Genomic DNA, 26,022 nt, shown 5'->3' on the forward strand with positions numbered 1-26,022 from the left:
TGGAGCAGGATGGGATCTTCTGCCCCAATTCTCCCTTTGGCATTGCTGTTTGAGTCAAGTAAATAGCAGAGATGATACTTGGTACTAACGCTGCCAACTTCAACAATTAGATTTTATAGGATATTGAAGCTTTCGTGTTTTCTGGGAAGGGTTGGAGAGGGTGGGGGAACAAACCTGTTTTTTATTATTTTGGTGATGCATACTTCATTCCTGAATGTCGCAACAAATTGGAAAGCTTAATATCCTCATCTGCCAGCCCTGTGGAATGCGCTACAAGTTACAGCTTTGAATCAATCTGCATGAAACTGCTCATCCTAAGCATAGCTGTGTTCCTTCTGAGCTGTCATTCAAATAACTGGTATCATTCATGAAAAGGATGCTTTCTCCAACCATTCCTTGGCCAGCTCTGAGCTCCAACAACGAGTGAATAACCTACGCAGTGCAGTTGTGTTAGGCTCAGCGATGCCTTCAGGCCTCAGTGATTACACTTGACATGCCTGGTGTTCCAATTCACTGCATGCTGTGTGCATGGGTACTCTTGCTCTGTGTTGTACATAATAATGGAGCCCGTACTCATTTGTGCCTGGATTTACCTTTTTTCAAATGCTGGGCATGCTGTCTTATTAGAGAGAGCTCTGCCAGTTGGCTGCACATTTCACATGGTGCTCTAGGTGACATTGAGCTGGCTATTAATGAGATTTTTCAAGTCATGATTGTATGCAAGCTTTAAAAAGTAGATGATCATATTGCATGTCTCTTTTTTATCATTCTCAGTTTACCAAGTAGTTCTTTTTGTTTTCTTCTGGAAATGCAGTCTTTGTAAGCAACCTGTACTTAAGGAAACTCTACTGTGATTCATTTTGAATCTTTAGGGTATGGAAAATTATGCAAGGAAGGGAAGGAGATAGCAAAGTAAGGTAATAAACATACTTAGTAAAAGGTTTCTGCTTTCTGATTTAAAGATGTCTACCCCTTCTCCGTAGAAATATAATCTCTAAACCGAATATTTTGCTGCACAATTAAAAACTTGCTTTCTGGAGGGGGAGTACAAATTTAACATCCTTAAAAACAAAAAAGCTCCCCCCCCCAGCTATTCAGGTATCTTTCTTCCAAAGTTTGGCATGAATCAATTTATATTCAGTACTTCTAAATTTAGGCAGACAGCCTGAACAATTTAGTTTTCAAAAAGAAAAAGAAAGAAAATAGCTTCCAAAGATATAACAGCACTTGTTTAATTTGTTTAGTTAGAGGTAGATTAAGGAGCTTCTTAGTTCCTTCAGCTTCTCCCAGTACACGTGGCAGTGTCTTTGATAAACAGTTTTGCAGTAATGAGTAATGAGTAGTCTGCTCTTGGAAACTAACTTCAGAATTTTCTAAAGTGTGTATTTGTTAGGTGTTAGTATTTCTAATTTCAGTGTGGGATTCTGAATTCATTGTGATTTCTCATGCAAGAACTGTATGTGTTCTGGCAGTGTAGCCATTGACATTCAGAAAGGCACATCTTCGGCTCTGAAATTAGGGCTTTTCTGTTAGGACATACATCCTGCTAGAAATTTAATATGCCTACCTTCCTGATGAATAAATCTGGAGGATTCTTGTTAAATTTGTGTGGTGGCAGATAGACAAGTGTTCAATACGCCAACCACTGTATGTCTAGATGCTGCTGTACAGCTCCTCTGCTACAGTGACTGAGTAAACACAGGGAAAGGTAGATATGTTTAGTGGTAAAAACTATGTACTTTTCTTAACCTTATGTAAAAGTAGGAATGAGGACGAAAATTTCATAATGTTATATATAGCTTGTGGTTAAGGAGAATTAAAGGGGCATATTACATTTTTAAAAAATGGTTGCTTCATGGTTGCTTCTTTCCATTAATTGTATTAGTCAGGCATCATGTATGAAAAATATACTGACTGTGCAAACTGATACAGTAAGCAAATAAGAGGAGTGGAGCTGAGTTTGAAAGAACTCACTGTGGTTCACTCATGTAAGTGTATTTTTCTCCCTACCTCTTCATACCAATGTTGACACTCAAAAAAATATATATATATATTCTTCTAATGCTGTTCTCTGCATTTTGTATTTGTATGTATTATATGTAAAATATCCAAGATACATAATTGCAGAGGGTATCAACACACACGTCTTTGATAGCCTGACATGAATTATTCTTTTATAGAAGTTTGTGAGGTGTATATTACTATATTCTGGCAGTAAATAAATAAATAAATACTTATTTTTGCTCTTGTGGGCCAGTACTGAGTGCTTATAAAGCTGCTTTAAACTCATCTTTCATATTCTTATTTAAGCATCCTTCTGTACAGAACAGTGTCATTCGGGCACTTCAAACCTCCATTTTCTTTGTTCTATGCCTCCTTCTTTAATCTTATTTTAATAATGCACAGCCCAGAATAATGAGCTGCCCATGACCAAGTTACCATCTTGAGTTGTAGCACAGTTGAAAGGCTTCGATTTGAGTCCGTGCTTTTCAGTCAAACTTCAAAATGTCCCCCCACCTCTTTTTTTGTTCTCTTTCCCTTAAATTAGTAGTTGCGCTACGACGGTACATCAGGCCATAAATTGTCCTTAGTAGGAGTGTTGTTAATGCATCTGCCTGTCCCCCCATCCCTTATTTCTCCCATTTGAAGCTGCCCCGCTGTTGCTGTACGCAAACCGACGTGACCTGCGGCTGGTGGACGCTGCACACGGGAAGGAGAACGCCACTGTGATCGTGGGTGGCCTAGAGGACGCAGCAGCAGTGGACTTCGTGTTTGTGAAGGGGCTGATATACTGGAGTGATGTAAGTGAAGAAGCCATTAAACGAACAGAGTTCAATAAGTCTGGGAGTGTACAAAATGTGGTAATCTCTGGACTTTTGTCACCTGATGGGCTGGCATGTGACTGGCTGGGAGAGAAATTATACTGGACGGATTCTGAAACAAATCGGATTGAAGTTTCCAATTTAGACGGATCACTGAGGAAAGTTTTGTTTTGGCAAGAATTGGATCAACCCAGAGCAATTGCCTTAGATCCTGCAAGAGGGTAAGTCTTTGTCAAAATACATATGACTATGAACATTTCTTCTACGACTTGTTTGCTCAATGATTTTAAATACTTGATGGTACTGTTATTGAAGTTATTCTGATTCATTTTGCATTATTTGCTTCTCTATTATTGTGCCTTGAAAATAATTTGCACTTCTGGAAATGCATTTATCTTGGTTTGTGAACAACTAGAAATCATCAGGCATTAAAAAAAAAAAAAAGAAGAAAATTATTTTGGCAGTAGTGCAGATGATGAACAGAAATGTGGAAATTCTAAGGTGAAAACGTGTAATCTGCTTGAAAAGCCATCAAAATGCCTGTAAATAGGCTTGTGCATCACTGCAGTGTCAAGTAACTGATTTTTTGGGAACATTATTCCTTGTTAATGTTTATGCTTTATTGAAACAGCAAGAGAAATGAGACAAATAAATATACTGTACTAAAAATATTTTGAGACGTTTTGGAATTTAACCAAAATTAACAGAAAGGTTGCTCTCCACTCTTCAGGGAATTCGTCTGGGGAAAAAAAAGGGGTCTTGGAATAGCCCACTCTAGAACAGATTTGATTGTTCTCATTTCTCATTTCAGTCTCTAAATGTGACTTACAGTATCATCTTTTTGTTCCAATTTTGGGACTAAGCTGTTGTTGCCAGAAATGACAAATTCAGTGGTGGTTTTTGTGATGCTACGTAAACATCTAGCTTGAACTTTCCCAGTGTGTAGTCATCTCTGATAAGGTGACTGACTCTCTTGGAGTGAAAGTGGAATATCTTTGACACTGTGTAATCTTCTTATAGTTCATTTATTTGTAGTGTAGATATATTTATACTGTCTTTTTTTCCTGGACAAATAGGAAAATGAATCTCTTCTACTGTCATGTCAAGTAAGTTTTTCAGTCAGCTGTTTGGGCGGAGAAATTAATGCATTATTTTCTTTGCAAAGATGAGGACTGCTTTATTTGCTTGCAGCTTCTTTATATTATAACCTGTTAACTTGTTTGGGTCTTTCCTTCACAAAGGAAAAATGTGTTGCTTTTTTTTTAATGTTTTGTTTGTTCGTTTTGTTTTTATTTTTTTTGTGCAAAACATGGCTTCTTTCCCAAGCTTTGTAGGAATGCTATATCCCGAATATTTTCTTCCCCAGTTTCAATAGGCCTTTGATGGTATATTAACAGGAAAAATGTTTCCTTTGCATTACTTATATTTTTAGCTTTGGAAATAACAAAAAGGATAAACTTATTCTTTTCCTCTCTCTTTACTACTTAAAAATTAGAGCCAGTGATAGCACAAGTTTTATTTTACTAGATTCTAAAACCATTTAAGTATATAAGAAAAGATGCAACAACTTGTGCCCCTTTCACCCACCATCCCAAAAGTGAGAGAGAGGGGAGGAAAAACAGTCAAAATATTTTTGATTTGTCTTGCAACCAGAGAGACAGTGATCCTTATTAGTAAGGAATAACACACTCTTGTCAAGCTAGTCTTTTTTAGTAGAGTATTTGTATTTTTCAAATATACCCAGTAATATGTTCAGTGATCAAAACTAGATGATTGCATACTCTTGCACAATTTCATAATGCTTAGCTCAAAGAGAAACTGCAAGAAAAAGAGTGAAATAGATCAAAGGTAAAGTGAACTCATAACTTTTTCCATACTGATGATCTGTTAAATCAATAGGAGTAAACACTTCAATAAGCCTGCATTTAAAAACAAACAAACAAACAAAACAGACAAAAAAAAAAACACTGTAATTGAAAGACAATTTTTTTTTTTCTTCTAAATCTTTGTAGAAGTCACTTTGCAAGTTGTTATATTAAGGGTATGTTTTAGGGAGATAGGAAGGTAATGCAGTAATATATCCACTTACTATACTATATACTATATACTATACTATACTATGTTACTATACTATATACTATATAGTCTTACTATACTGCAGTATGTACGTGTATGTGCAGTATGGTATAAATAAATACATTGCAATCCTTGTATGCAATTTTATGGCAGAAAACCTTTCAGCTTTTAATAAAGCTGATCACATTGCAGAATTTCCTCTAACGCTTGAAATTATGGGTGGAAAGGTGTGTTTAAAAAAAAAGAAAAAGAAAAAAATCCCCAAACTGTTCCTGTGTGTGTTCCTCTTTCACTAATATTTACACTTTCTTCTAGCCCTGTAAATATATTTTGGTTTCACACTGTTGCCTGGCAGACAGTGGTAGGAATAAACCATGAAAGGATCTAAAAATAGTTAATAAAATATGAAATTTGGAAAAGCAAACCCCTTTCATTTTTCTGCAGTCTAGTCCATCTCCTCTTATGCACAGTTGATGGTTTTTCCAGATACAGATTTATGAACTCGTGCAATTCATGAAAAGGAATGATTTAGCAGCAAAATTTACACTAAGATTGTTATTACTCACAAGCTCCATTTTTCATTAAAGTGTGACAAATATAGTTGATTGCAGATATATAAAGTATTTCATGATCATGTTGAATTTAGTACCAAAATGTATTTGTCTGTTCTGTGCTTGGGTATATGTGTGTATTTACTATACATGTTTTTCTTACTAAAAACATGTGAATGTCTGCTTTGAAATAAAACCTTAAGAACAATATAAGCCAGCACAAATATGCAGTAATGAATAATGTGTTTTCTTGGCAGCGTCCCACGTAGAAAAAATTAGTGTTTTGCCAACCCTCTGGTCTTTTCAGCAACCTGTCTGTTGTAGGATACTTAGCCATTGCTCTCTGAAGGTCTTTACCCAGTACTTACTCTTCTGAGGAACGTGACTGTTCTTTTTCAGAGCATGCTACAGCAACAGTAATGGTATTAAAGAATAACTGGTTTGGGGAACCTTTGCTACCACTGCCAAAACCATCTGTTAATTGTATGTGAGGTTATATGTGTAATTGTGAAATACCATCGTAGAAATTAGACTTGACATTCATGTCTGCTATCAATAATAAGTAATACATTCTCTAATGGAAAATATTTCTCAATTGATAGTTGTAACACAGCCCCCAAGTCTAATTTTTACTCTGATATTTTTCTCTAGGAAGTCATCAGAATCTAAAATGTCTGGACTCTTCTTACTGACCATCTCCTGTGTATGTTTTGAACTTGGAGCTACTTATTTCTGTTTTTCATATGCTACGACTTATTTTGCAGTTTACTGTTCTGTTATCTTGACAGTCAATTAAATATTTTGTGTGTACACAAGGTAAAGAGTGAAGAGGAAGGGAATGGGGTGCTTGTTCAGCCTTCTTCTAAAGTGGACTGAGGATTTTCAGGGCTGGTTCAGGAAGGCTTCTGGTTGCTTGTCATCCTTTCTGAAACTGTATATTTCTGACCAGTGTTAAACATAAGACCCTCTTAATAAGATCGACAGCTGTGCATAACGCATACTCTGAAACTTCATTATTGACTTTTGCCAAGGGAAGAAGACCGAGTGGTAGACCACCCCATGTGCAGAAGAGCATCATGTTTAGGAATGGCTTGCATGAAAATAGAGCAAATGGAAGAGAGGTTTTTCTGCTTCAGTATTTATGATAGGAGAAAAAATGTCATATCTATTCAGATTCTTGAGCAAGTACTGCTTGAAAATGCAGTGTTGTAAATTTGTACTTCTGTTTTTTGTTATTTTACTTGTACAGCCATTTTGTCCTCAGGGAAAAGACTTCATTATCATCATTACAGTTCCTCTCCAAATTGCCCTTTAGACAACTTGATCAGCTTTCTTCATAGGAAGCACTATCAAAATGAACTGGTTTTTCTCACTTCTACATGTATTGTTCACCCCAAAGGGAATGTTAAGTGCCTCCTAGAAGTGCTGACTAATTGCTTACTTTTCAGGACATGTTTTAAATCAAGTGACTCTATAGAGTTACTTTAATTGTTCAACTCTTGTAAAGCTTTCAGGTTGTAAAGGTTTCAGTTAATGAATGGAATTAAGAGTACAAAGAACTACAATACTTTTTATGACAGCTGAAGTTGATTTCTGGAATTAAGTACTTTACATGTTGGGGAAGATCTTCAGATTCAACGTGCAACCCTCCCCCAGCAGACATTTCAATTTTTTTCATCTAAAACCTTTCCAGGGAATACATATACTGTCTTTGTTATATGCACCTGTTTTTTTTTTTTTTTTTTTTTTCTTCGAAAGCTGGCAACTTACACCTAAGTGCATCAAGCACAAAAAAATTCTTGCAGTTTCAATACAGGCATTACATCTACACATCATAACAAAAGATCCATGGGAACTGGTGGTATTTTTTGCTGAGTTGTGGATGATATAAAAACAATATAAGGAAAGGAAAGCAGTTCTAATAACAGTTATAGCATATTTGATATTGGCAAAACAAAAAACATTTCTATTACCAAAAACATTTCGGTAATAAAAAACTCACAATTTCTTTGTAAGACTTCAATGAAGGTTTTTGTTTGTTTGTTTACATACAAGTCAGTATTATCTAAAATGACTTTAGACGTAAATCCCAATAATAATGTGAATAACAGAAGGCTTTGCTTCGTGCCTTCTCTTGCCTGATGCCACATCTCCCTTGAGCAGATTTTATCTGGCTGAAAATATTTATGGTACTCCTCCACTGCTACTGACGTGTTTCACAGGCAGCAGATTAGTGTGCTCTGCTTATTTTTTTGGTGTATAGCCTGGCCTGTGACAATCATGAGTTAATTCTGAGGTTTTATAGGTGACTTATATGAAAGTATTAAGCTGATATGAACTCTGCAGACTGTTACGGTGTTGGCACATCAGTTTATAAGGTGTATTTAATCTTTCTTCACCTAAAGAAGCTTTGTTTATCAGAAGATGTTGGTTGCAAATACAGCCCTCTTTATAGGTTTGTTCATTTGCATTACTGTCAGTATCAGAACATTGAGTCCTTTTTTTAGACCAGATGAAAGGCTGTGGCTCAGGGAAGAAAAAAAGTAATTCTGATGACAGCTGGGAGGTTAAAGAAGCCAAAATGGTGATTTTTTTTGGTTTGTTTGTTTGTTTGTTTTTTTGGTGACTTAAAGATAACAAAGCTAACCCAGAAGATTGCAATGGTATTGCACAGGTTGTCCTCATAACACTATATCAGGAGTGGCCCACCTTGGCTCTTGAGCTGCATTTAACTCATGAAAGATCTAAAACGCAACAGCAGCGTCACTAGTAATTGGATGATGCTAGCACGGGCTGTTGGGTGATCTGAATCTCTTGGCACGGGAGACTGCAAATCAGAGAAGATTGCCAAGGCCAAGACTCCCGCATGATACAAAGCCTAACAGCATGTGAAGCCTTAGCCTGTGAGAGACTAGCATGGCATCTGAAATGTCCTTGCCATTTTCTCCAGAACAAGTAGAACTCCTTGCTTCTGAAGTATGAGGTGTTCAGGTTTTAGCTCTTGGTCTTATGAAGATGTGTGGCTTCTGAGAACATGATCAGACATTATTCACATATGGTAATGCTGTTGAATGCTAGCACTTTTAGCTTTTTTTAATTTGAACATCATTGACAGTCTGTTCATTCTGAACCATTCTTTCACAAGACTTAACAAGGTTTGTCTTCAATTTGTCATATATGGTTCATGTGATGCTGGCTTCCAGTCCATTGCTAGGGTAGTTCTGTGTGGCAGGATACCCAAATTGTGAAGGTGTGATTTTATTGCACAGCTCGAAATATTCACGTCATTCTCTTCTCTTTTTGCCTCCTCTGAAGGAGGAGGTGAAGGAAGGTAACCAGAAAGTAACCAGAAACCCATGTATGTAAAACAACAAAGGCTTGGAGAGGTGACCTCTCTTGTAAATCTTGATGTGCTGGTTTTAGATGTTGCTTCCATTGACTGCCTATTTTCATCCTACTGCCAGAAGTTGCCAGGAACTCAGAGGAACATGCCAAGATGTTTTCCTTGCTTTTCAGGCATTTAACTTAGTTTTCTCTATTTGTGGAAGGAGATGCAACAGATCTGGCTTGTTAGAAATAAAACTAGAGTGCACAGAGTTGATTTGTAAAGGATGGATGAATGTTGTTCTTAAAGACTCAAGTACCGTAAAGTTATAGGTGCTTTTAGCTCAAGGCAAGTTTGGAAATAAGCTTTCATCCCTACCTCCTTTGTTAAGTGCTTGGGCTAGAAAACGAGACTCTGGACTGGATCAGTTGAGGGCTGTGCTTTGCCTTCTGCCAACTTCACTGTGAATAAACTAGTAGCATCTTGAAACACTGCAGTTTGTCAAAACATTGAGTTCATTGTTGGTGGTTTTTTTTCTTCTTTTTTTTTTTTTCACTTGGGGTTTTGAGATTTGGATTTGTGCCAATGAGACTTGTGGATATGGTATTTTACATGATAGTTTATTGACAATGTATTAAGGTCACATTCAGGAGGATGGTTTAGACTGTTAACATGTACCTTAATGTTGGAGTGATAAGGGTGATAAGAACTGGTAAAATCGATGTGAGTTGGCCTGAACTATCAATGTATACTATAGAAGTTTACATGCAGTGTTTGTTTTGTAAGTTAGAACCAAGTATTTAAACTGAGGTAGTAATTTCTGGTCTGTGTGAATAACCTCTGGTGATGAGTCTTTGGGCATGCTTCTTTTTATCTGCATTTTCAATCCCTACAATTATAACTTAGCATCTAAGTCTAGACTATGAAACTAGACTGTTGTATTTAAAAATAAAAGTAAAAATTGTGAACAAACAAGTTTTCACTACCCATGTTTTGAATGAAGCTTTATACTGAGTGAACACAGGGAAAGTTATTTTTAAAATTGTGATTTTATACTTCTAGTAAGCATTATTAGCTAGCATGTTAATTAAAACATATTTGTTCACACACCTTTAAGAATTAAAATGATCCTAAGATAACTTTTAATAACTATTAACAGGAACTCAAAGGGGCCATATTATTTTACAGCAGAAAGTTGTGATCTGAAATATTGTTCATTCTATGTTCTTGCTTAAGAAGTTCAAAGTAGTGTTATTGTAGGGAAAGCAGAGTGGATTTAAAGGAATGTCTGTGCTATTTCTAGGGAGGAGACCAGAGTAAAACAAAACAGTCTTCCTCTCCCAACCCCTGAAATACAACTTGGAGGTGTTTATCAGGAAATCATTAGCTTAGAGGCCATGACATCCACTGGTAGCCCATCCATGTAGTAGAGAAAGAGCTTTCAATTGCTCAGTACAAAAACAAACACGTTGCAACTGACTCAGCATAACAATTGGCAATTGCTGTAAGAAATTATTCTTATACCTCAGTTTAGGGAAAAGTTTTGTTTTTAATCTCTTTACCATTTTGAGGCAGGATATTTTAGATTTTTTATGAAAATGATGATGAACCTTATAGACAATGTGCGCTGAAGCAGATCTACACCAGAAGAAGGTTATTTGCAGAACTATCCTGCAGTGAATACAGCTCACTGCAGTGCATTTTGAACTTTCTTTGTTCATTCTGCGACCATCATCTTCCCTTTCTACATAAGCTTCACTGGCAAAAGCACACTTTTTGCCTTAGTCTTAGTTTGTGCTCAAAATTTTTGCTGCAATATTTTGGCCAACATACTGTACACCTCTCAAGTGCATTTGTAACAACCAGCAGAAATAAGATAGAGCCTTAGTCACAGCAGGTATGAGGAGTGTAGTAGTTTTGTGTCTTATAGTTAATGAGTCCGCTTTTCATGGGGTTAGGGAGTACAGAGACAGAAGGAGGAATGTCAGAGGAAAAAAATCTTCACTTAAAATCAAGACAAGGTTGTTTGTGGGTTTTTATTCCTTACAGCATTTGGGGAAGTGACTGAAATATGTCCATCTTAGAGTGTAAAGTTTGGTCCAAATTTTAGACCAAGGGACTTGATTTGTATTATAGAAAATGGAGCAGAAAGTCAGCTTTGTTTCTTTGGGCAGTATTTTGTGGAGGAAGTTGATTGTAGAATTTATTTTGTTGACAAAAAAAGATTGATTTATTGCTCATTTCTTGCAAATAGATGATAAATTCTCTTGCTAGCATGATTTGAAACAGACTGATCATATTCTTTAAATAAATTATGGATTAAATTTAATTATTTATTTATTTATTAAATCACAGCACTCAGCTGTATGAAAGTTCAGCATGATTAACAAAGGAAAAAAATGTCTATAGAAGAACCATCTTTATTTGGCTGCATTTCTGGAAAAAATAAGACTATCCCTGTGGAGAAAGAGTATATTTTAGTACTGTCTTCTCTGTAAAATGGTCAGATAAAATGTCATGGGATAATACACTGTACAGAGGATGTTGAGCAAATGCAGTTTTTTACAATGCAGCTAGTAAGAAAGGAAGACATACTGGGGACATAAATTTTGAGTGGTCCTAATAAAATACCTATAATAATTGCGTATGGAATTTATGTTTATAGACCCCAGGATAGGAGAAGATGGTTCGCATTACAGTCAATATGCCAGGGTGCTGAGTTGGGTCGGTATTTGAAGTGGTACAGTTCCACTGCTTCACTATCTATCTATAAAAGACCTGAAAATGAGCTGAGCAAAGCAAAAGTTTGTGCTTTGGATTTCTGCTTGATGCTCGGAGAAAGAATTATCACTTTTAACTCTGTTGTATTATTATAGTCTACCTGTCAAATTTCCAGTCTGTCCGTTTCTTTAGTTGGTGACAGCCCCCTTGGAAGCTGTTTGTAAAACATCTGTCTGAGTTGTGGGCATTTCATAATAAAGCAAAGCAATAGAAAAACCTACGCCTTGTCCATGGGAGTTGCTTCAAATGGACCAGTGATGCTATTTCACACTAGTATTCTGAATTTTAAATTGTGTGCTTTAAATGCATATGTCTGGGTGAGAATGTATATGTAATATATATTTGTGGTGCCTGTCTAGTTAATTGTATCTTATAATTGAAACATGCTAATTGTGTTGTACTTTAAAATAAAAGAAAAATAAATAAATAAATAAATACAATGGGAAAAAAACAGCAAAATCAGAATCATGGAAACATTTTTTTTCCCTTTGGACTGATGAGTAGTAGTAGAAAGAATACTAAAATATTTTCTAGACCATAATGTTTAATTAGAATCCTCTACTACTACTCTCTTCAAAATTGTCAACATCCATTCTGGATCTCTCCTCCTCCCCCCCTGGTTCTCACCCTTTTCTTTCTTTCCCCAGGGTTGTTTAACACATACTTTACATTTTCATTTCTCATTGGGACCGTGTCATTTCTCACTTTTACATCTTAATTCCATGTTTCAGCATAAAGTATTACTTGTAATAAGTTTTCTCTGTCACTTCAAGCAAAAAGTGGTAAAGATAGGAGATTATGCAACTGAGAGCACTGTTAAGACTGTTAAGTCTGAGTGTTTTTTCTAAATAAATCTGTGCAACTGTGAAATCTATTTTTCTTATTTAAAGGATAAGCATTATCTCTGCTCTAGCAGGTTGTAGTATTATACTAAAAGAAATGTGTATTTCAAATTAGATTCATGCAATTCTCTTGCTGTGTATTGTAGTGATGCTTTCATTTGCTGTAGAATAAAACTCTTATCATTGTCTACATTTAAATGAACTTCTGAGTAAGCTAAAATATACTATTTTGATTTTTTTGTAATTATTTTCGGCATGCTTTTTTTCTTACATTAAAAATAAAAAGATGCTTATCTTTCTGTGGAGAACACATTTGGATCTAAATATAAGCCTGATTAGTCCAAGGTAAAAACTAATCAGGAAAGAAATTGCTCAAAAGGTATATGTGATATATAAAGCAGTGGGCTTCTGTAAGCCTCAAACTGTAAGGAGATCTTGCAAGGATGCCTTCAGGTGTGTAAAACAAAACTCACATATTTCTTGCTGTAAACACTTGGAAAGCAATGGAGCTCAAGTAGTTGGTAACAATCCAGAGTTGTCTGTTTTTGTTGGGGTGGCGAGCAGGGGGGAAATTGCTGCTTCACCTGACTGTAAGGTCTCACTTAAATGTTCCATTAACTGTATAAAGTGTTGTGTGTTGATTTTACTGTCCTTTCCTGATTAAACAATTAGTCATTTTATTGTCATAGTCTGACACACTATTTTAAACAGTATTAAATGCTGTGCTTATTGTGGCCAGAAATGATCTTTGGAGGTTCTGACTGAGAATGTCTATCGGCCCCTAGGCATGCATAAAACTAGTTGCTTGACTGCGGGGAATGATTGCTGAACATGATGCTCAAGCCAGTGCTCATCATTGAGCTGGCAGACTCATAGTTTCTTGGCTAAATAGTCAACAGTGAAACCAGAGATTTGTTTTAGTAAAGGTCTGATCGCTGCTCATAACCACTAAAAGCTTGAGTATTAAATAAATTATATAGGCCTAATCATCATTTTATAGCTACAAACCAAATTTGGATTTAAAGAGACGGGTACTATGAAAGCATGAAAGTACAATGTGTTCTTGAGGTTTGACAGAAATTTCTTACTTAACTGGAGAAGAATTGTCTCCTTGCATTAAAATGTACTTCTTTTTCGAGACAGAAATGAGACTTGGAATACTGTGAGTTTCTAAACAGAGTTCTCTATATAAATGTATTTATTTTAGCTTCATTAAAATCAGAGAAAATTTGTCAACTAATGTAACCAGAGCATTTTGCCCACAGTTCAGTAAGTAGCTGAAGGGTTGTCTTGTTGGTAACTTTGAAACAGAGAGGAGCTTTTTCATGCCATGTAGCAAGCTGCCTGATATTGATCAGACACCCTATATGCCATGGCCCTGCTGTTGCCTGTTCTGTCTTCTCTAACTAAATAAAAAGGAAAATCCAGGTCAGAGGAAAACAGCAAATGTGTTGGCTTTCCAATGTCCATTGGGACATACCTGAACTGGAGCCAAGCAATGACTAGGAGAATGACTCAGTGACTTTGAGTTTTGATGGGCTTTATGGTCATCCAGGGGCTCTACAGATACAGAGACAGAAGTTTTCCCATTTTCTTCAATGAGAATAGGATTATAGATGCCAAAAGGCCACCCTTGCAACAGGGTGGGAAGATTAAGATTTTTGAGCTCTGGTTCTTATTTAAATTCTTTGTCTCTGTCACTCTTCTCCTTTTGAAGCCTGGCCCTATGCAAACAACTGCTAGTAATCTCAAGTTGAATTTCTCATTGGTGGCTGTGAAAGTATTAGGTTTCTTCTGTGACTCTCCAAAACACAAAACGGAGACAGACTGTGCATTTGCGTAGTTTGGGACTCTTTACTGCCACCTGCATGATTTGTAAAATCTTCCAAAAAATCTCACTCGTTCCCTTTGTCTTCAGTATAAACCAGATTTTAAAAGCTCCCTTAGAGAATTTGACGTGTTATACCCTAGAAATGCATGACCTCAGCCAAAACTTGAGTAAAGAGAAGTGACTTTGTAAAGATGGTGGGCTACGTTATGTTTGCACACACATGCATGCAGATGGTTGTTGACGTGTGTGTGTGTGTATGCATATTTTATCTGCAGAGTTCACACTAGTGTGAATATTAACAGTACATATACCAAACGATCCCCAAATAGGAGGTGACTGAAATCTGCTACAGAAGTTGTTCAGTTAAAAACTGAACAGAGCTGCAGAAGAACTTTGTTTGGGTGCCGGTCTTTCAGAGGCTAAACCCTTTATATTTTATCTGGTGACCTTCTTAATCATACATTATTTGACTGTTAAGTTGATCTTGACAGGACTATTCCTACAAAATTAAAAATGTACTTGAGTATTTTGAAGGACCCAAGCTGGATACTGCTGGATACCAAGCAGTTTGTGGTCCTGAAGCTAAGAGGCTGAAGTAGTTGACAGTGTTTTGGAAGGATAAAAAGATGAAGAGACAAACTTCTTAGTTTGTTACAAAGAAGTACATGCTCTAAGAAGTAACCATGAAGATTAAAAGTAAGATTTGTCATATTGGGAAAAGCTGTCTGACAGCTCTTTTACAGGCTACCAGAAGTCCTATATTTAAGACTAGACAGGAAAGAATGTGACTCTGAAAAATAAAATAAGCTAAAATAGACCATTTCTGAAATCAAGCAGAAGACCATCCAAGTTAGTTACTTTATATTTAAACCTTTATTTGAGTTCTGCCTGTCATATTACAGATTAAAATGTCTAATCTTAGGCTCCTGCTTGCGAATGATTTGGCATAAGACTCTTCTATTGTTAATTTCCAAGTCTGAGTTTGCTTGGGAATTGTCATCCCAGAATTCACAATTGCCTGCTCAAGTAAGAAAAACAAATTATTTTGTGCAAATGAAAGTGTTTGCAGAATCAGTTAGCTATAAAGTAAATTTATGAAGAGAACACAAAATTATTTTTAATATGCTAAAGTTATTAATATTACAAAAATAATTGTGCTGTATAAAATTTCTGCATGAGAAAGGATAGTTAATGCAAATATTTGCATCTTGAAATAGAGGAAGATGAGAATTGTTAATACATATTTCTGAAGATTATCTAATTTTTTCTCTCTTACTCTGCCACATTTCCCCCCACCATGTACACTATCCACTTCCTAGACCAAACCTTTCAGTTTTCAAAGTATATTTTACATTCAGCTACTTGAGGGAATGTGTATAGTAAACACATGCCATGGGGCTTTTTTTTTTTTCCTCTTTGTTGAAGTTCTAGTTTCCAAAGCATCTTAAAGATGGCTCTTAGAATCTGTCTTGCGAACTGCCTAATTTTTCAGGCTTGCTTGTTGTGGTAGACCGTAAGGGTAGGATAGATAAAATCACAGCATTAATAGTTATTTTGCCATAACAGTATTGAGTATGCTGGTTTGGTAGAAGACTGTTTTTTCCACAAAGAGAGTTTGTGGCATTCCAGTGTCCAGAGTTAAATGATTGTTTTCGTATTGCAGGACCTAGATGCTATATGAAAGTTCTTTTCACTAACTGCTGAATATTAACTTCAAGTGTTTTCCCTTGAGATGGTAAAGAATAAGATTGAGCTTAATCTATGTATTTTTCTCTTAAATAAGACCAAAATCATATTAAAAACAGAGTAAGGGACAACTGCTATCCCCTATTTAAGTATAAGCCAAATCTGGCTGATAAAATGGAGTTCTGGTGAGAATTTGAAAAATGTATGAGCTAGGTGATGAGAACAAGTATCAAATTGAGTGCTTGATGATTTTTGGTGAAATGAATGTTAAACTTTTTCTCTTTCATGTGCATCTTTTTTGCAAATACATTGTTTGTGGTGAATCATGAAACTTGCCGTTTTCACCATTCTCTGTTGCTTCTAGGTAAGTTTCTTATGGTGTGACCATTGTCAAGAAGTTTATATAAACGTGCAAGACACAGCTTGTCAAACATATGTTCAGTGACTGTTTGACTAATGTTTTTCTGATGGAAAAAGTTCTGGCTCCTTTTTTTAGAAACAATAAGAAAAATCTATGGGAACAGCTAGCCTTTTTATGACTGACTTTGAAGCAGTAACATGACTTGTTTCTCCATTTGAGGCCATCCCTCTGGAATTGTGATGTCACTAAGTTCTGGCGTCTGTTTTCTCAGTGCTGTCGAGTGCCATGCATTAATCTTAACTAAAATAGTTTGGTGTTTTCTGTTGTGTGTCTGACTGCAGAATTGTCAGTCTTTTAAAAATAAATAACTAAATAAATGATGCTTTCCAAAATCATAAAGTGATGTGAACAGTCACTGTATCCAGGGAGCCAACAGATTGCAGGCAAGGAATGTACAGATCAAGCCTTTTGACCTTCAGTCATTTCATTTCACTTAGATTTACCCTGTTTGTGTAACTGAAGACTGTTTTAATGTAGTTGTGTTTCTAGCCGTGACAAGAAATCATATGAGTTAATGAGGTGGTAATTACGGTCTGGTGCTATCTCCATCTAGACATTGTTAGTCTGAGTTATGCAATTCACATACCCTGTTATATAGTGGATTTGATTACAACACCTTATTCAGTGTTTCAGCAACAGGAACTGTTGACAAGAATGGCCATGCCCAATTTTGTTTCAGAGCTTCTGTGTCTTATTTATCCAAGACCTTTTTTCATGGAGAGATTTGTTACCCTGTTTATAACTGAATTGCTTGATTTTCTAATTAAAAAAAAAAAAAAAAAAAAGTTTTCTGTGGTCAGCTGTTGAATTCAGAGATGGTAGTAGGTATTTGTAGCATCCTGATTTGGGGCATGGATTTGCCCTTCAACAATGGTAACAAGTTTAATAGTAGAAGAGTTCTATTTTTTTTTTCCTTCTAGAATTCAGTTTTATTTTAGTGTTGATCTTTCTTTCACAGGTTTGACTGAATTCAAAGTCTGTGTCTAGTGCTGTGTGTGCTAACTGTTGAAGTAGGAAAGGATGAAAGTGGACTGGAAGGATGAAGGAAGCTCTAATTTAAATAAATGAACACCTGTCTTAAGGAAAATGTGACTTGATAAAGCGTTTTCCACGAAAACATGTGAACACCAAATCTCCGTTTTACTCCTTTCTTCCACTTTTTGGAACCCAAAATGATTTGCTACTGTTCCTCTTATCAGAAGTAGAGTTGACTTTGCATGTCATAAAATGAACTTTTTTTTGTTTTGCCAATCACTTTTTCAAGTTTTCCTCTGCTTTTTCAGCCTTTAATCTGCATTGTAGTGTTGTCTTATGCCACTCTTGACATGTTTCAGAGTGCATTGGATGAGTTTGTTTAGAGAAACAGTTCTCTCTCTTTTTTTTTGTTGTTGTTGTTTTTTTGTTTTTGCTTTTGTTTGTCTTCAGAACCACAGCAGTGGGCAAAATGTGTCAGCAGAAGTAAGCTGAATGATCCCACAGACAAACTCTTCTCACTGCCAAAAGAAAAATAACATTCAATTGAACTGGTGTTTTAATGGTAATAGTATATGCAATTCAGTTATAAAGTTGTCTTCCCAGATTGGCAAAGATTTCCAAGGTGACTGTGGGTGGGCTGGATGTACTGTACTGGGATACTTGTACATAAACATAGACAGGCTTTTTTTTTTTTTTAAGGATTTTTCTGTTTTATATAAAAACATTCAAGTAGAATACTTTAGTGTGTGTGGTTTGTGGAATGATTGTGGGAATAATATGTATACCTATACATGAAAATGATAGTTGCTAGGCTGGAACCCCAGTCTACTTTGAGGCACCTGTGGTCTTGTGCACTTGGTCGGCTGGTTGGTGGGTAGACAGTGCATGTGTGCCCATCCATAGCACAGAACTGCTTGACTGACTCTTTCTAGCTGCAAGAAGTGGAATGAACAACTCGCACAGGAGATGGTCTGATCTGCTCTGTATAGGCTACAGGATGCCTTTTCAAAGTGTTGAAGCCCACAGGCTCAGGTCGAAGCCACGGTGATTGGGAGATGGTGACTTGATGGCAAAGCGTGACTCCTTTCATCCAGGTCTTGTATATTCTCAGATTTTTGACCTTTCCTTGGAGATTGCAAAAACCATGTCAGTCAAGCAGCTGATATTTTGGTTTTGTCCCCTCGTAGCGCTGAGAAAGCTCCCCAAGCACTGCAGTTGGGCATCTAGAGTGAGGACACCTGGGGTCTATGGGGGTACAGAACAAGTCATGATGTGCAGTTGTGTTACTTAACTGTGGATATCTTCTGAACTAGACCATAGTATCAGCCTAGTAGTGAGAAGATATTTGTTTTACAGAAAGTTATTGAGATTCTAGAACATAAAGGTGGTTGTTGTGGAGTGTTGTGTGGCTTTGTTTATAAGGGAAATATTTCTTCTCCATGTTTAAGGATATTGATGACAATTTAAAAATCACAAAGCCTGAAGTAGGCAATAGCTTAGGGGTGTGTTTAATTGGTGGTTTGTCATCTGTAAGGGCATGAGCTTGCGTTTTTGGTATAATAAAAGTCTAAATGGTAGCCTGGGGAATGGTGGTGGTATAGAGCAAGGAAGCCTGGCAACTGGGTATTTTAGTTGAGGGTCAGACGGTATTAAATTTAAAGTTAAACGCTGTCAAACCAGTTACACAGATAAACAGGAGACATCTCAAAAGAAAAGTTTCTGCAAGCAACCCTTGGTATAATGAAAGCATAGCTCCTGTGTTTAGAAGGAAATCATAGTATAATATAAAGTAACAGGCATCCAGACTGTGTAGTCGTTCTTAAAACATCAGCAGCTATTTTCCACAAATAAGATCAGCGTGTAGAATAAAAACAATATGGTTGGGTTGCATCATCTTAGGTTGCAGAGCTTATTTCTTCAGGAACACTTATGTACAGATAGCTGAAGACATTATGCCATGAATTGGCAATAGTTACAAGCATGTAATTTTACAAAAGCATTATACATTCAGTGGTGTAATGTGTTTAAAAAGACAGTTTTGATAGGGGTGAGGTCTGCCTTAATACTATAGTTGGGTGAAAATGATTTGTGTATCACTTGATAAATATACTGTTTGCTGCATGCTGATTACTGCAACTTTTTTTTTTTCTTGTAAAAGATATGGGAGATGAAAAAAATATGTTCCTGATTTTTCCTTGCTTATATTTTTTTTTTTTTTTGGGGGGTGGGGAACGGGGGAGCAGGGGAGAAGGGAGCAGATAAAAATCATTATTCCTGCCCTAGGTTTCATCTTTAATGTCGTGTCTATTCAGTAAAACTAATTTATTTTCCAAACATTTGCTGTTTAGATGTTTTGTGAGCACAGTGTTGTTCTCTCCACTTCCTTTCTTCCCCTGCCACTCTTGCAGATGCCTGCTGAAACAGGTATGGAAATTCTGCCTGAATTGCTGAAGCCAATGCTATGCCAGCCTTCTGTAACTGTGTTTTAACACGTGAAGCAGCAGCTGTGCTGATGCACATTCAAAGTACCAGTATTGCTTGTCAAACAATTTAGATGAATTGAGAAGGGAAAAAGCAAAAATGGGTTACAAAATCTGGAAAAAGTATAAACACTGTTGGGAACACTCTGAGGGAGTTGAGACAGTTTTAAGCAATGTTTGTAGTATAAGCACTCCTTTCCATTGCTGCATCCCCAAATGCAAAAACATGGTGCTAATGTGCCACTGAACTGTTTATAAAGAAACAGAGGTGCTAATCCGTCTTCCTAGTTTGAGAAGATGAATTATATAAACTACATTAGATGATGAAGTAAGAGCTGAAGCTTTCATTAAAGGATTTCCAGTTTGTGAAAGTAGGCACAGAATTACCTGACAACTTGTTTTTGTTGGAAAATGCCGATTCATCAAAATTGAAACTTTTTGTGGAAACACTTCTTTTGACAACTTTTCATTAGATTGTCATCCTGTTTCACATTGTTGGAGCCTTGAGTTTCCATCTCTGTTGCAGCCATATCACACTAGCTAGTTGGAAGCTGGTAAAACACTGATTTTCAGCTGAGGTAGTGTTGTGACCTCTCTATTTCTATCCAGGTAGATCTTTCAGTTTCAAATGTTACTTTTAATTGTTGGTCTATTTCAGTGAATACTCTACTTCTACTTCATGTAAACTTTGTGTTTGTTTCACTGATTACAGCAAGACTTAGTTTAGTTGAACACTTCCAGCAAAAGAAACAGTATCACCCTTTCTATATCCCCAGTTCTCATTCCTTTGTCAGCTCTTCATCCTGGCACTTTGGTTGGTTCCACTCTGGGCACAGCCTATAGGGCAGGTTAGGAGTAATGCTTGCCTAGGTCACCAGAACTTTAATACCTGTCTTGCAGATCCTAAAAGGTAAGGGGAGGAAAAAATGTAACAGAGAGGAATTTGATGAACATGTGTATGTGTGTATATATGTATGTGTGTGTGTATATATATATATTAGGAGATAGAAACAGGGCAGCTGAGGAGAGATGGGCTCTTTTTGCCTTGTCAGAAGTTTCAGCTTCATATGTTGGTTGAGTTGTACAGCTTTGCTTGTAGATTCTGGTTATCATATAGGAATGCTAATTATCCACTGATTGTTTTCAGAGGCAATCTTTTCAACAGTTACTAATCTGTCTCTGTCTTGTAATGTTTTCTCAGTAGTGTTTTTTCTCTAAGGTTATTGCAATCTTTAAGGTAATTGTGAAGGTCTGTGTCACCTCCACTAAAGGTCTGATTTTCATGGTGACATACCAACTCCACACTATGAAATGCAAAGCATTTTTCTTTCTTACTTGCCAAAAGCAATGTCACTAAATTGCAACCAGCAGCCTTCTAATTCACCCTGTGATTTGTTCATCTTTTGTCTGAATACTAAGCAGCTTATTTTGTGAAAGTCATATTGTCTTAAATATATGAGCAGCTGCAAAGGAGGAAATACACACACAGTTGCTTAACAGATCCTTGTTGCCACTTGATATTCTTGCTTGGTTATCTTCCAGCACCGGATGCATTCTTGCTTCTAAAGGTGAGATTGGGAGGATAGCAAAGCAGTAGCACGTTGTACTGCCAAAATAAATAATTTGTGGGTCTCTTCCACCACTCCAATCTCATAAGGACAGCTGTTAACCAAATGTTTGACCTGCTTAATGGTGTGGGGATTGGGTAATATTTTGTTGGGGCAGTGTAATTAATGACAGGTGGCACTGCAAACTAATACTTGTTTTCTGTGGTAATTTTGGCTTAACTATGCACAGCTAAAAAGCTTAAAATACGCCAATCCTGGCACAAACTAGTGCTTCCAGCAGAGGTTTAACCAAATAAAGAGTGAGCAGTTCCCTTCAGTGGTAGTACAAAAGCCACTGTTTCTCTGTAAAAGCAGCTTTAGTAAGAGCTGTGTTAGCTGTCTAGTCTTCCATATATTTTATGCCATAGATGTTATGTGCCTTTTGCTACCCCTGCTGATGTAATTAGAAGCCAAAATGTGTTGCACATTTTGGAAGACTTGCTGGTGGGTAGCAACTCCACTCTGGACCTTGGGCCTTGTGTATGGATGCTAAGGAAGATGGTTGCTGCAGAATTTTGCTGTACCCTTAATTAGCTCCTCTGAGGTTACAGGTTTATGTATCTGAGCTTTGTGTAGCTGAGGAGAGCAATGTTCAAAGCTCTGTAAGAGGTTTATTTACACTGAGTGTATCAGTTTGGGTAATGTTAAGCTAGCAATGAGCACACGTACACAGAAATTTGATGGATCTAGGAGCTGATGATGCTCTAGAAATGGGAACAAACACCATTGGCAGCTAGTATGTCTGGTGTGTGTGTGTGTAAACACTGTAGATATGCAAAAAAAAGTCCTAATTTGATCTTTGCAATTTGTTGCTGGATTTCAGTCACATCAGGGTCCCCAGTGTCACCTCCCTGTGGTAACACAGTGGCAATGGTGCAGGTTTCTCTTCCCTAACAACATCCGCATGGGACAGACGTGCTCCAAATGCTGGACCTGCTGCCTCTGTTTTAGTCAAACTTCAAGGAATACACACGTGACATGCTTCTAACTAGGAGACCAAATTATTTTTTTTTTAATTCCAGTGTTCACAGAAAAACTTGTTTCATTAGTGTTTTCTTTCTTTCTTTGTTTTCCAGAGGTTTTGCCCATCACTCAATTTTAGAGTGGTTGTGCCTTGTTCTAGAAGTAAGGCAAAAGGAGAGGATTTAGGTAGATGCCAGTTCATCACAGGGGATGTGCAACAAAAAAAGCAGCCCTTGTATCTAGTTTCTAACCTAATATGATTTTTCTTTTAACAGATAGTCAGTGCGTGTAGTTTATTTAAATGACCTCAAAACCACTTGCTTGTTCCTCGCTCTGGAAAAAAATCTTCTGCTTTGACAGCAGTTTCATATCTCTATAGGAGCCTTCTATGGAGGGGGAGATGATGTCTCTGCTTAAATAGCAGAAGTTGATACTTTCACTTGGTGCCGGATATAACTGCCTCTGACATCAGTTTGGGTTGGTGACTCTTTACATCTAAAGAACAAAAACCCAAATAGTAACCTCTCTTGTTATAATTTAAGTGAATGCTGAGCTCTTGCCAAGCTGAGCAAGCCTCGTTTCTTTCACTGTTATCTCGGACCAGAAATAAAGTGAGTTTGTACCTTTCTGTTTGAAAGTTACCAGAAAAAGATCTTTGAGGGGTGATGTTCACATGCCTTCCTTAGGTACCCAGCTTGCTGAGTTAAGGTAGCCAGCTCAACTCCCTTTGTAGTCACTGGAGAAGGGTGTTTTTTTTCTTTGGGTTGAGTCCAAGCAATACTGTAACCTCTGCAGGAAGCTGCTTCTTTTCCCCTCCTTAGTGCATGGGCTGAGCTGGCTAGCTCACCCTGATGAATTAGGGTCTAAAGCTGGAGTTGTGATTAATGCCACTTCTCTGCAGACGACACTCTGATTTTTTGAAACTAATATCAGATCATTTCTGTGTCAGCCTTGGAGATCTCAATTGCTTTTATCGACCATAAAAAGAAAGGCAAACATATACATTTTTCTTTTAAAAAATACTTATAGTTTAACAATCAAGTTTAAAAACAAAAAAGCCCCCTCAAATAAACCTAGTAAGTGTGAATTTATTGGATAATTCCTTCATGTGGTGTAAAAGGCTGAGCAAAAGTGTCATTTCACTGTCCTACACCAGTTCAAGAAACTAGAGCTTCATAATAGTTCCAGCATTGGAGGCATCTTAATAGACATTGACCTTGAATCAGTAATACAAGCCTGACTTGCATATATTTTAGACTCTTGTGGTCATTAAAGCACTGTTCCTGGTAAAACTGTGATGAAGGCAAGAGTCTTTGTATTTCATCTCCATTAAAACAACTGTTTTATCTCTGGAGCAAAATGAGGCCTACTTTTTTTTTTTTTTTTTTTTTTTCCTTTTAATTGTAGTCCTCATAGTTGTTACAACATTCATTTCCAAAGCAAATTCAGAAAATCTTCTGTTAGGCATTGCAGCCCAAGGTAGCAGGGCACAGAAGGGCTCTGTGTAGAGAGGATTTTTGTACTCAGACTCTTAAGGTGCTAATACAGCCATCAATATGTACAGCCCTTCAATTTGGTGTGTTACTTGGAACTTCAGCTTCTTTGCTTCCCTGAGTATAGAGGAGAGTGTACAGCATTGTGAAGCATGGCTTAGGCTCTTATTCTTGAAAATGGCTATTAGAAAGACATGATTACAGATTGAATTCTTGCTTGCATGTAAAAGCCATTTCTCAGATGGTTATGTCAGCTCATCTAGCTGATCCTGAAGACGTTAGAAAACTGTCAGTGGGAAGAATATCTCAAGAGCCCCCTTTCTTCTGAATTATGAGCTGTGAGCTAGGGAATGGTGGTGTTACTGGTGTAGGGAGCTGGTTAGAAGAAGCTTCAGCAGCTAGGGCTAGCCCTAGCTAAGTCCATTTTCTTTCCCTGTGCTGTGAAAAAGCTGCAGTACTTATTTTCTTGGATTGTTAATTAGGCAAGTTAAGGTAAATATGCATTTGGTTCTCTACTCAAGTAACAGAATGCATCCTTCTGGTGTAGCTGTTCCTTTTGTACAAACTGGCCTGATTCTATCAAGCTATCAATGTCATGTGCCATTGAATCACAGTCTTTCCTCACTATGTGTCAGTGTGCAAAGCCAAGCTGTTCTGACAGCTTCACAGTGCAGTCCCCCCCCCCCAAAAAAAAAAAAAAGGAAAAAAAAAAAGAGCAAGGTTATGAAAAGTTAAGGCTTCCCTGAATAAATTCACTATCTACATTTCTTACACACTCGGGGGAAAGTCTTACCATCGCAATGACTTTTGTGTATTATTAGTATACCTCTGTCCTTTTATTTGAATTTCTTTGTACAGTTCTTTTCCAAACATATTTTTGTCCTCAGTGGTAATCCCAAACTATTTTTTTTATCATTTACATAACTGGAAATCTGTTCCATTACAATTAAATTCAGTTCAGAGAAAAGTAGTTAAACATTAATTGTCAATAAAGCAGATAAAAGCCCTTGGTAAAATTAGATAACAAGCATGAAGGGATTACTGTGCATGACTTGTAACAAAAGAAAGTATTGCTATCTGAAGCACACCATGGAATGGACAGGCTAAGTTGGACCTGATATGAAAGGAATAAATTAAATATAGAGCAAAATCAATTTTTTGTAAGTGAACACATTCAGATAGTTTTCAGAAGTTATATTGCATTTGAGATTTGAGTGCATCCCTAATGTACATAAGCTCAGCTCTTGGGGCAAAGAATATACATACATACATAATCTTGAATTTTACTTTCTCATATTTTGAGTGCACTCTCATGAGTGCTGGCTTGTGCAAAACTTTGAGGGGTTGGGTTGTGTGAGCATCTTACTGCATTTCCATGAAAAACTTGAGCTTAAAGGAAAACCCAGAACCTAGATGAATTAATTGCACTTTGCCTTGGGACAGAAATCACATAAAGTGAAACCTGTAAATTATGCATGGTTTGGACACAAGTCTCAAGCTGTCAGCAATTGTGCTCAATGCTGCCATTATTAATGAAGCTATCTTTCTGCCCCAGTCTTTTTCACCCTTAACACTATAATTGTGACTTATAGAAGATATTTGGAGTAGAAATGCTTTGTCTTTTTTTTAAGGGGAAAAAAAAATGAAAAAAAAAACACAAAACCCGTACTATCCTGCTTCAGAGTTTATTAGTGATACACGGCTACGTGGTGGGCTTAATTTCAGGTTGGTGAAGAATGGATGCAGAGTTCAGTCAACCTGAGAAAATCTTAACGGAAGTTACAGTTGAGTAATTGTGGAGAGGGATGGCGTTATACAAAGAACTAAAAACTCCGCTTTTGGGTGTAGTAAAGATATAGAGTTGCAAGATGAACACCACGGGAACTCTAATGAAGTGCAGTTTCATTGACAGGAAATTTGACAAAATTGTATCCTTACGTTCTTCCCCCTAGAACAATTCCTATAGTAGAAATAAGACTGAAACCACCATGTTGCATATCTGTGGTAAGAAAAACAGAGCAGTGTGGCTGCTGAAAACACCAGTATCTTTAACACATTGCATTCCCACTCCTGGAAATTAACAGTCATACATTATAGTAGATCTTATCTAGTGTAACAACTACAGGTCAGAATGTGACCTGAGTTTACATGTTAGTGAATTATTTTAAA

The 26,022-nt window shown here is 36.9% G+C and overlaps 1 protein-coding gene across 1 annotated transcript in view; it reads left to right on the forward strand.

Moving 5' to 3' along the window:
* The window catches only part of LRP6 (LDL receptor related protein 6), a 122,573-nt gene that overhangs the window by 11,735 nt on the left and 84,816 nt on the right, over positions 1–26,022 (forward strand). The window contains 1 exon segment of the mRNA XM_035551074.2: positions 2,650–3,043. Within this exon segment, the coding sequence (XP_035406967.1) occupies positions 2,650–3,043 (394 nt within the window).

This window comes from Cygnus atratus, chromosome 1 (assembly GCF_013377495.2).
Source record: "Cygnus atratus isolate AKBS03 ecotype Queensland, Australia chromosome 1, CAtr_DNAZoo_HiC_assembly, whole genome shotgun sequence".
NCBI lineage: Eukaryota > Metazoa > Chordata > Aves > Anseriformes > Anatidae > Cygnus > Cygnus atratus.